The 12,664-nt window shown below is 42.6% G+C and overlaps 1 protein-coding gene across 1 annotated transcript in view; it reads right to left on the bottom strand.

Moving 5' to 3' along the window:
• Positions 1-453: 453 nt before the first annotated feature.
• The window catches only part of LOC128227015 (adenomatous polyposis coli homolog), a 50,996-nt gene continuing 38,785 nt past the window's right edge, over positions 454-12,664 (bottom strand). The window contains 3 exon segments of the mRNA XM_052937176.1: positions 454-3,091; positions 3,094-4,382; positions 4,802-12,032. Of these exon segments, the coding sequence (XP_052793136.1) occupies positions 1,761-3,091; positions 3,094-4,382; positions 4,802-12,032 (9,851 nt within the window). The 3' untranslated portion in view covers positions 454-1,760.

Below are 12,664 nucleotides of genomic sequence, written 5' to 3'. Positions count from 1 at the left end.
TCGAGAATGTGGCGTTTATGGTGTTGTCTTAATAAAATATTATCTACAGGCCGGACAGGATGTTCATAGTGGCCTGCTTTTTGATACACTATCGTACTTGACCATATTTGTTAGAAACGGTAGTATTTGTGTTATAAAAAGGTATGATGGCCTTCTTTCAGTCCCGACATAACCCATAGTCAAAGGATCTAAAGTTAAAAGGAAACATTCTGTCAACGTTTTATGATGACAAACACTTGCAGCCTCGGCTATATTTGACCTCGACCTAGTTTCAAGACACAAAATATCAAAGTGACCTTGACCTACGACGAGGACGTTTTCTACTATATATGTGCTTAAAGCGACAAAAATACATCAAGGTCGGCATTTAATCGACTGACAGATATTTGTAAGGCTACTTGACAAGTGTAGACACATGTCATATGGTGCAAAGGTTGAATGAATAATGACATGTACAGTTTTATCAATTTATTGTTTTAATGAACCAACGGTTCAATGGTTGCGTAGTTTTATAACAAATATGCACACACCGTGATAAAATTCAATGACAAAAAACAAGCAAAGTGCGAACAAATGACCACTGTATGTCAAACATGATGAATATGTACGAACACAGCAATAACTGCCACTTAGGGAAAATGCATTATAGGCCCGGAATGAACATAGCTAGTATTGGCTTGTGAGCACCAAATATTGTCATCTTTTAACTACACATCTAACCAACCTGTTCTATTATACATTTACTCCAACTCACTACCGCCAATTAAGACACTATCCAGACCATTTTCCACAACTCATAAAATCATCAGCCAGTAACTTCAATTCTTATTCCAACCAATTACGTGAAGTAAAAATAAAATCTTAAATATTGCACAAGAATACAAACTACATGTACAAGACTGGCACACAACTCAATGCGTCAATATAGTATATACAAAAGTAATACAACCGCTTGTTCAAAACACAACATGCTATACTGACTTATCAAAACACATATTCGACTGTCACTTCGTATAAAACATTAACATAGATTTCAAAATATATTATAACACAACAGTACCTTGATTAGCTGCATAATAAATGTAAGACTTACATAACATTTTTTCTCACCCACAAAGAAATCTGAATGATTATATTTCATGGCTTTCAGCATTAATTAAATTCAGCAATTGTTATCCAGAAATTGAATCTACAAACATAAGGTGAAATTATGAATTGTTTGAAATATACATATTAATACAAGTGTTTGCCTCAAGCAGAACAATGGCATCAAATTGACACATTGAACAACAAACTTATATAACAGTTGTGATGGCTGTTCACCTTTAAATCAGCCCCCACATGGATGTGTACAGCTATTTTATCAATTTCAACCCGTCTTAATACAATGGTGTTCACCAGTTCCACTCGGTAGCTTTCCACTACTCCCTGTTAGTGGTAAATAACTTATAACTTAAGTTACATGTTCAAAATCAGCAAATGCTGTCTCAGAGCATTTGTTTATGGCCACATTACTCAATTTAAATTTTCAAACTGAATTGGGTTCTGATATGAAGTGAGTATTACACTGATAAATATTTCAAAATAATTTTTAAAAAGAATTCCAAATAAGATAACCGCTTTAACAATAGGTCTTACATATAACATATCAACATAGGCAAAGAAATCAGAAATATTCTATTTCCTGACATTCCAGACTAGCATGTCAGGCTAATATATACATGAAAGTAACGCTCACATAAATGCTGTTATCAAATTGGTTATACTGTCGTTATTATGCATTTCCGTTTGCCTCCATTTTCCTCCCCGTCATCAGACTTTTCGTGTGTAGTTGAGATCTGGGCCTGTCTCCGGGCCTGGAGCATCTCAGTCTTGGTCAGATGTTGCCCCGGTGAGGATTTACTAGAAGAAAGGGACCAGTCATTGCTCCCAGACTCACTGAGGTCACTGTAAGACAGATCATTGGCACATGGGTCAGCACTGATTGAGTTATTTGATGGCATATTGGAAGAGCTTTTAGGACCTAAAGATTTTGTTTTAGGTGTTGGAATGGAACTATGACTGGTAGCATTACTAAAAACTTCATCATCATCGGATCTATCAATGTCAATAAGATCTTCTGCACTTTTCTTCATACTGGAGGTTGATGATCTGCCATCTTCGAGATCACCACTTTTTTTACTTTTAGAACTTTTGCTGGACTTTTTCAATGTTTTCTGCAAACTTTTGTTCATTTTAACCTCTGCTTTCTTTTCAGCCTTTTGCTCGGCTTTTGAAAGTTTATATTCAGATTTGTTGATTTTGGAGTCCTCTTTTTCCTTCTTAGGTTTACTGCTTATAGTAATAAAGGATTTACTCTGTTGATCAGACACTTTTTTTGACCCCCCACTGAACATTTTACTGACTGCATTAAGGAACCCAGAAGAGCCCTTAAAACCCCGTTTCTTCTTGGACATTGTCATGTCAGATGCTCTGAATCTGTCATCCCTGCGAATCCACACATCCTGACCATCGTCATACTCTATATGGGACACACCCAGATGGGCGGTCAGGTTGAGGCTTTCAGATCTCTTGACCAATGGCAGGGTTCTACTAGTCTCATCAGCATTGGGTAAAGCTGCAAACTCATTCTGAGATTTCTTCTTGGTCCAAGTTCCAGAGTGTATCCGGCCAAACTCGAGCTGAATCTCGCTCATGGAGCCACTCTTGCTCAACCTATTAGCGGGCGAGTTGGTCAGGTCCATCTTACTGGTATCCACAAAGTCATCATAGAAGGTACTTCCGTCAATCTTGTTTTTGTTCTCTTCTATACTTCTAGACATACTTTCAATAGATTTTTCAATATTAGATGCCCATGCTTCTTCAAGATCATATTCTACTCCTATTTCAAACACAGAAATGTCTCTGCATGTTTTGTTTAGTGAACTGTCATCAAAGATTGGCTTTGCCTTACTGACATCAGCACTATTGAAGCCGGACATATTTCCACTCTTCCGCACATCTGTTTGACTTGTTCTCATTCCATCATGGCTTGGAATTTGACTTGCATCATTAATGGCATTTAGTTTATCATAAGTAGAACTTTTGCTTATCCGTCAACAGTTGATTCAGGTAAGATGTATGTATTCCTATTTGAATTTTTGTGAATGGAATCATTTTTCTTGAATTCCTCTTTACCTTCAGATTTTTTGTTTTTCCCTTTTGTTTTTGCCACTGGTAACTTTGATACTGATTTTTTCTCAGACTTTGTCTTGTTTTTCTTGTTTTCAGACTTCCACAAGCCTGTTATTTTGCTTGTCACAGTTTTCTTCTCATTCTTTGCATTGCCTATGCTATCAATGGACCCCTTTCTGTTACTCATGACAACTGGAGTAGTTGGCCTTGAACCAATCTGTTTTAAGCTGTTGTTAGAACCAGTCACTTTAAGGCTTGACCCACTGCTGGATTTTACAACCTTCTCAGATCCCTTCTTTAGACTCTGCCCACTCGATGACTTATTCAGCATACTTCTGCTTGGACTAGGTATCTTACTATGTTGAGCATCGTTCATCAAATTTCTCCTCACATTACTTCCCTTTCTCTTTCCGTCCTGGTCTGCCTTAAAATTGTATGTATGGAGTGTTTTGGCCCAGGAATCAGGAGGGCTGTCACTGGAGGAGGTTGAGAAGCTATTACTGACATTGGAATTATTGCTGTAATTTGATGACCCACTAGAGTTCCTGTTGGTTTGGGAAGATTCACTAGGTTTCTTTTGGCGCATCTTTACACCATTTGTTGAATCAATGTTTTTAGACTTATCACTGGGGGAAATAACAGGGGCATTCTTATTTGTAGATTCTTTAATAAAAGTGCCTTGCTTTGATAATGCCCTTGGCTGTGCCTGATTGTCTTGAGAATTAGATCTGTTCACTGGGCTAGCTTTATTTCTAGACTGATTACTAAGGTTCTGAGACATGTTTGAGCTAACCCTATTCACAGAAGCACTTCTATTTGATCCGCTACTTCTGTTAGCAGAATCACTTCTATTGGCTGATGTGTTTCTACTGCCCCTCGGGTCACGACCTTGAGACCTTTGGTCCAGAGAGCTTGATCTCTTGTGTGGCTGTGTTTGGTAGGGTGAGGTATACTGGGCAGGGGAGCCAGACTTGACAGGAGTACTGCAGGCCTGGGGTATGGTCTTCAGTGTGTGGCCCTTTCTGCTCTCCCTGCTTGTGTTGCTGCCAGAGGTCACATTAGGGGAAGCAGCACCAATCACCGTCCGGCCTGATGTCACTTTAGGGGAAGCAGCACCAGTCACCGTCCTGACTGAGGTCATGTTAGGAGAAGCACCAGTCACTGTTCTGCCTGAAGTCACCGTTGGGGAAGGAGCACCAGTCACCATTCTGAAATATACAACAAAGACTAAGAAAACTACCAAACAGCTGTATAGCTAAAATGAGTCAATACATGTACCCTCATTAAGACTTCACTTAATGAGCAATTCATATTCTAAAGCAACACCATGTTAATAATCATTTATTTTGAATTTCTTCATTTTAGTTTTACTTTAACAGCATGAATCAGTCATTTTAGAGAGACCAAAAAAACATTCAATGTTTGAGCGCATAACCTCTTGGGTGAAAGGCAGACACATACAACTTTCACCATCTTAATTTTCATTTGTTTAATAAACAATTTAGAAATAACAATACCATCTGTGATCGGATGTAGTTTCTTATACTTGTGTTAAGTAGCATAAGGTGCTTGGGAAATCCCAATTAGGTAAAACAGTACAAAAATGCTACAAGTACTAATCACTTGCCTTGGTGAAAGCTTTGCTGGACTTGTAGTTTTGGCCTTGTCTGCCTTCTTGCTTGCTTGATTAGGTGGTGTTGATGGTTTACCCGGGTACAGGGGCTTCCTCCGGCCCCTAACTCCCTTCTGCTCCTCACCCTGGACAGGCCTCTCAGCTTCTACCTTGTTCTCCGGCTTTATGATGCGTGGTCTCCGACTCGACTGTGAGCCGTCGCAGCCTTGACTGTTAGATCCTTCACTCCGCTGGTCTGATGCTGCAGACCACGTGTTTGAAGCCTCAGATGCTGTGTCTGACATGTAGTCATTGGATACAAGAGACAAGGTCTCATTTTCGATAAATCGGTCCTCATCCACCGTTGACACACCAGACAGGATCATCTGCTGCATATCCATTTCTGACATGACAATACTAACATTCTCAGCTAGAACTCGTTCATCTTCTGAGGTGATGCTTGCTTGCATCCCGTTTATCATCCCATGATGCTGTTGCCTTGCTTGTGTAAAAGAGCTATTAAAAGACCTCCTATTCTTCTCAGTAAGCGTTCTGTCCCCATTACCATGGTGACCATCTGCATCATTTCTGTAATCCAAAACTGAGTCATCAAGAATGTCATCATCTGTATCTGGGGCCATGCTGCTGGGGAATGACTGTTTGCTGATATTTTCAACACTGATCTCTGTATTGCCACTGCAGCTCATGAAGAAGTTGTAGTCACTTGCCGGGGAGTCAGTCTTTTCACTCTGGTTATCCCCCTTCTCTACACTGCGAGTCATTTGCATCATCTGCTGAGTGAAATTCTTGGTTTCCGAGATCACTTGCTGCTGGTGGTTGGTTATTTGCATAAAGGCTGATTGGGTTTTGGCCAGTGAGTCAAAGGAACCTCTATGGACAGTGTTCCTTCCAAACACTTCAGCAAGTTGCTGGTTTGACAGATCTTTATTGCGTTTTTCATTATCTTGTGAGCGTGACCTGCACGGTCTACCTTTTGAATCGGCTACAGGTTTTCGGAACAGCTCATCACTGGACCTGTGTGGCTCTTTTCTCCACGCTGACATTCTAGAATCATGTGAACCTGTTTGGTCTAGTTCATCAGCAGACAATGCCTGGTTGGTGCGGGGCTTTCCTGCCAAGCTACTTATTCGCCCCTCCTTGGCTGGTCGGGTGCGGGGCGGTAAAGCAGAGCTTATACAGTCCTCCAGCAGAGCAAGGTCATCTGGATCTTCATCGTCATCATCTGACTGAACACTTAGTGAACTCAATGAACTGTTTCTAGAAAAGCATATTGGTGTATGTTCCACCTTATACCCAGACTTTTCATCTCTGGATGCTTGCTTGTTATTCAACATTTGTTTTGATTTAGGTGATTTGTTTGTTCTGTTGTCAGTCACAGTAACATGTATGTCACTAGCCTGATCCTGGTGGTCATCTTCATGCACGGACTGGTCCTCGCTTGACTGACCTATCACCTGTCTCTCCAGCTCTATCGGATAATACTGGGAACTGTTACTGAGGTTTGATGTTTGAGATCCAGATCTTTCCTTGTCTAAAGCTGCTTTCTGGTTTAAAGTAGATTGAGCATCAACTGGTACAGATGATTTTTGAGAATCTGTTTTAATATCTAGGTTACAAGTCAGCCTATTTGCAAGGGCTTTCACCTGTTGTGCTACAATATTTGAAGATGAATCATCATCCATAATTCCAAGGGAGCTAAGTGAGTCATTACAAGAGAAGCTCTGTGGTGTTCCCTCCATTTTAAAGACTCGCATGGAGTCACCACCCCCTTCTGCTTGCAGAAATACTGAATTATTGCCTGCTGAATAGGTCATGGACTGCTGATAGTTTGTTGAAAGACTCGAGTTGTTCTGACTTGACACTGCAGGCCCAATGGGTTTACCCTTACTCTGCATGTTCCGGTTTTGGCTAAGGAAAGAATCAGTTGTCAGGTCACTGAATGAGGTAGAGTTGGACATGTTTGGTGTTCCTTCCTCAGCAAATGTCTTCACCTGATCATTGTCTGGTTCAGACATTACTCTTTGAAGATGGGACTTTTTACTTTTTTCACCATCCTGTGCAAGGCTAGATGTTCTTTGGGGTTGAAAATGGGAGGGGTAGAATGGCTCCTTACTCTGAGAATTCTTATAACGGTTAAGACGCATGTTGTCTTTCTCAGATGCCTCGGCCCCTTCTGCCTTTCTGTCCATTGACCTTCTGGACTTGGAACCTGGTCTAGGGGCTGGCATTGCTGACTGGATCATTTCTGACAACAAATCCTCATTGTCATCAAGGGAACTGCTGTCTGATTTGTCATCATCAATCGGAATGGGCTGTTCAATAATAGGTGGAGCAGGTTTGCCCGTGGCTAGAGCCCTTTTTTGTGAACTATCATGATAAGCACCTTGTCCACTTCGATCAATTTTAACTTTTTCCTCAAAGTTGGCATTCAAGCTGCTTAAATCACTGAAAGAACCAGTTGTAGAAAAATTCTGTGGTGTTCCTTCAGTAGCGTATGATTTGATAGCATCATCTCCATCATCATCATAATCATCTAGATAGCCAATGTTGTTGAGAATCTGGGGGTTAAACTGGGGATGTTTGGTGGGTAGTCTGCTGGGAGCATTGGTTTGTGGTACCGGGTGACTCTGGGAACCCTGCACATATGGCTTTTGTTGGAAATTCTGAACATTTTGAACTTTATTTTGTGCAACAATAGTGCTGGGTTCCTGGGATTCCTTTACAGAGACTTGTTTTCTCCCCATTTTAGGAGAGCCAACAGCTGATCCACTAAATGGAGTGTCCTCTGTGTTGTAACACTTGACAGTGTCAGATTCTATATCTATATCACCATTAGCAAAGTGGAGACGCTCGTTTTCTGCTGGAGGTGATCCAGGAATTGAGCCATTGAATGGGGTATCCTCAGTAGCAAATGTTTTCAGGCAGTCTTGGTTCTGGTCAGCATACATGACATGGTCTGGATATTTTCTCCCCATCTTTGGAGATGTGGGTATAGATCCTGAGAAAGGAGTGTCTTCTGTGGCATAGGTCTTGCATCCTTCACCTTCATCATCATAGTCAATATTGGAAAGGTTCCTGGCTTTCTGCAGTATCAGAGGACTTGGCTTTACAGCAGGCTTGGATTTTTGTGCAGACCTGTTAATCACTGACTGGGTGTTTGAGACATTGAATGGTGATTCTTCATCTTGGTACGTACGCGTCGAGTCGTGGCTTGTATCTAGCATACCTAACTGCTGTATCTGCCTGTGTTGAAGAGGTCTAGGGATCTGGGACTTGTGTTTCCCAGGGGATGATCCTTGAGACTTTTCATCTTTAACACTTTGTTTGCAGTCTGGTGAATTCTCCTTTGATGATTTGCTACTTGTTTTAGTGGGTTTCTTAGCGGAACTGTTAACACTGGAAGATTTACTAGAAGACCCAGACTGAGGCTGGGACTTTGCTGGAGTCTTGGATCTCGAACTTGAACCACTGTCTGGCTTACTGGAACTAGATTTCCTCCTCGAACTGCTGTCAGAACTTTTCTTAGCTTTCTTGGTGCTTATTGGCATTGCTGAATTGATAAAGTTAGCCAGAATTTCATCCTCACCTTCAGAAACATCAGAATTGGAAGACAGGGCCTTTTCTTCTGCTTTTAGGACAGTTACAACCTTTTCTTCTGTAATACAGGTAGTAACTAAGTTTTTCTCGCCCTCTTCTTGTTTTGAATCTACCGGTTCTGATGAAAATCCTACACCATTTTCTTGCACAGATGTTTTGTTAGGAAGTTCAACTTGGTTGAAATTATTATCAGCATTCTTTGTAACTACCTTCTTTGGTTCATTACAACCTTCCTCATTAGTATTTTCATCCTTCCATAGACTGGATGGTTGACTTGAGGTTATTGTGATGTCAACTGTTCTATTTCCACTACTGCCTTGGCTCTTAGCTCCTGGAGTTAGATGGCCCTGACTACCAACTAGCGTTCTTTCATTTATGTTATAGTTATCACCAGTAATGCAACTAAGCTCACTCAGATTGTCATTGAATATAGGTGGAGTCCCTTCATCCGCATAAACAACCGGTGCTTCAGATTTGCAGGAGCCTGTTTCATAATCTATTTGCTTCATCATCATTTGATTCATGGCCATCAGCTGTCGGGTTGGGTTAACAACCTGTGCACAGTGACTGGCGCTGGTGGTGAACTGCTGTGGTGGGAAATGCTGGGGTGGGAAGAGTTCTTGTTTCACGTTTCTGACTCCCCCAGCATGTCTCTCTGGTGACTTGGTCCTCCTGGGGCTCGGTGGCATGGTCTCACTTGGGGAATCTGGCAGCTCACTTGGAGACACCACCTCACTGGCCCGCCGACTGTACTCGCTGAACACGGAGCTATGCACTGACTGGGTATCAAAACTGCTGAGGGAGCCAAGTGAAGTTGACCTGCTGAACATCATCGGTGTCTCCTGAATCTGCTCCTTGTCATCAAATGTTACAGTCTTGTGCTCTTTCTCGCTGCTGTTGTCCATCATGGACCGGGTGTCCTTCTGTCTGTACCCCTGAGGTGACCGGGACTGGGAGGGCCTCTTGAGGACGCTGCCATTCATATCCTCCGTCTCTTCAATCCTCTGTAGGGGCCCAGCTGGCCTCTTCTCCTGCCTGTCTGCTGCCTCACTGCTGTGCAGGGAGCTCAGGGAGCTGACCCTTGAGAAACATACCGGGGTACCTTCCTCACAGTATGTCTTCATCTGGTCTGGAGGAGCATGATCATTTCTGTTGTCATGAAAACTGCGTTCCTGCATTTCCTCACTCTGGTGTGTCTGGGATTCCTGCGACTGTCTATCAGCCTTGATGTGGTAGTTGGTGATGACAGTAGTGCCTGTCTGGATGTCAGTCATGTTACTGCCTGTCCGTGAACTCTTCTCTCCATCATGCCTTCCTCCTTTCTGGCCATCATCATGCTCACAAGACTGTTGTCTCTGGCCTGGATCATTTTCACCATATTTAGAACTAAAATTGTGTGTTTCATCACCACTGTAATCTCTTTCATCAGCTGGGCACTGTTGTTCAGCTTCCTCCAGTATTTTCACAGCAGTGCTTAGGTCAGTGAGGGATGTAGCTGTGCTGAGGTATGGAGTACCCTCAGTACAGAATGTCTTGATCTGATCCTCATCGATGGCCTGATCCAGCCGGTCATTGTATCTCCTCGCCTCTTCAAGCTTGCAGTCTGCACAGTTTGGATCTGACTCCTGATACCCTGAACTGTAGTTTACCCTTTCATCTTGGTTGTATTCTACACCATATCTGGCTCCGTAATCAGTCGGTTGTTCTGGATCATCCAAGTCAGTTTCAGCATATGCAGCGTTGTAGTGATACCTTTTGTTTATTTGCTGGTTCATACCAGGACGAGGAAGGTATGGCCTTGGACCAGACCCTGGAAATGGACCCCTCATATTTGCTTGAACATTGCCCATATAGCTACTGGGTTGAGGTTTTGGAGGATTCAATGGAAACCTTGGTCCAGCATGATGCTTCTGTTGCTGCTGCTGCTGCTGCTGCTTCTGGTGAGGAATACTGGAGCCACTCTCCTGGTACTTCATACTGTAATCAAGCGGCTTTTCGTCACTATCATCATCATCTGGTTGGAGTCTTTGGTTTGTCGCCATGGTGTAGTTTATTGAGGTGCTGTGGGCTGGGACAGTTGTCATTATGTATCTTTGGTATGCCATTGACTGTGCCTGGCTCATCATCTGAGTCAGGTAGACTGGATTTTGTTGGGATGAACTGATGTGTTGACTAGATGCTGCTGATGAAGATGGCATGTGGTGTTGCTGTTGCTGTTGTTGTCTCAAACTTGTTACTGGATATGGGACTTTAAATACTGATGTGTCATTTTCATTATGTTGACCATTTATCCCAGCATGCAATGCAACCTCCTGCATGACTTGCAATATTCTGCTGTTTGGTGAACCAAGTGGGTTTCTCTCTGTCCTGCCCTCGATACTGCCTCTATGGTTGAGTATGGAGCCCTCTTTGTACCTGTCTAGACTGCCGCCCATGAGGGAGTGTGTGCGAGGCCCAGATGGGTGTCTAGCTCGGTCGTGGGAGATGTCAGAGTGGGTACTGCCTACACTGTCCTGGCTTCCCGACCTCGCTACTCCATGCTGCTGGCCCTTGTCTGTATACAGGCTTGTATCTCCACTCTGGCTGCGGGGCATCACAGGAGCCCTCACCATAGGCCGTCGTGGGTCACCATCTTGTAGCTGATACACTGGGTACACAAAGTGGTCACTCTCCTGTTTCTTGCCTTCAACAGGACTGTCTCTTGGGCTTTCCATATTTTCACAGGTTTCTGATAGATTTTGGTCTATTTCAGATTCTAATGCCCTTTGTTTTCTTACATGTAATGTAGGTCTATTTTGATTAGAGTTCTTTTTGAGTTCAATGTTTTTCATGGCAGGCCTTGCAGCAAGGAGATTCTTTAAGGCAGCACTACTGCCCATGGAGATCATTTTGTGTTTAGAGTGTACGAGATTCCTCAGCATGCCAATGGCTCCCATTTCCCAGAGTGCCTGCTGGTCCTCGGCACAACGAGCAGAGAGGTTCCACAATGTACCACAGGCATTACTCACTATAGTGAGACTTGTGGCGCGTAAATGTTTCAGCAGAATCTGTAGACAGCCATGCTGCCTGAGAATTTTCCTGTAGTCCTCTCTTACTGCCAAGTGACTGCTTACATTTCTTAGAATTCCGCCACCATTTTCCATTATTGCAGAGGTCTTTGATGGACTTTTGTAAGTCAAGGAACAGATCAAGAACTCCAGTGCACCTTCAACTGCACAGATATCGGCCTTGTTTTCACTACAATGAGCAGACAAGTTCCAAAGTGCACTTAGAATACTTTTCAGCGTTGTCTCTTTTTGTACTTTCATAGAAGCCCTCATGAGCGATGTAACTGCTCCAACTTCTCTGAGTGTCTTTTTACTGGCCAGATCAGCCTTCCAGGAGAGGTTACGGAGCACACTAGCGGCAACCTGGCACAGCTCCTCATTGGAACTGAAGAGCTGTGCGACGAGAGCCTCCATGCTGGTTTTCATTGAGCATAGCAGGGCCTTGTTGGTACCATCCCCGAATGTCAGGTTGGTAAGAGCCATGCACGCATATCGCCGCATTGTGATGTTGTACTGCTCACTTGTGTCGGCGTTCACATCATTGTCAACCTGCATCAGCTCTGCTATGGCATGAAGGCCTCCTAGAAAACAATTATGAGAGATTTGTATTTTAAAAAGAAATCACATTACCGTAACTACATAATCTGGAAGAAAAATTATTATTATGTAATAACAAAGGCTGTCACTAGCAGCCTGGCCACAGGAATGGAAAACTGCTTCTTTGAAAATGGGCCATAACTCAGTAGCACATAAGTTGATTGTAACCAAAGTCAAACCTGACCTTTATTTGAACAAGAGAATATAATCCGCCGAATTGAGAACAGTATCAACTTCACCTTATGACAAAGAATAACAATGGACATAAACAAGAGCTGTCACAGAGACAGCGCGCTCGACTATTCCGCCGCTTTTCAATGTAAGGATTGAAAAGTTTTGGCAAAACATGCATGGATCACTGTTAGATTAGATTTCAATGCAATACATGGTGTGTTGAGATATTGACATAAATGTGGTTTCATGCAAAATTTTAACGAGAATTACTAAGTCTAATAATAAAGGGCCATTATTTGCAAAATACAGTTATCTAACTTGGTTATTCAATTAAGTTGGGTGGTTGAATACCATTGTATCAAGTCTCAATGCAATACCTGAAGTAGTTGCTGAGATATTAACCTATGTGTGCTTACACGCAAAACCTTAACCAGAATTTCTA

The sequence above is a fragment of the Mya arenaria genome, chromosome 3 (assembly GCF_026914265.1).
Source record: "Mya arenaria isolate MELC-2E11 chromosome 3, ASM2691426v1".
NCBI lineage: Eukaryota > Metazoa > Mollusca > Bivalvia > Myida > Myidae > Mya > Mya arenaria.
Note: the sequence above shows the minus strand (reverse complement) of the source record. Positions and strands in the feature narration are given on the sequence as shown.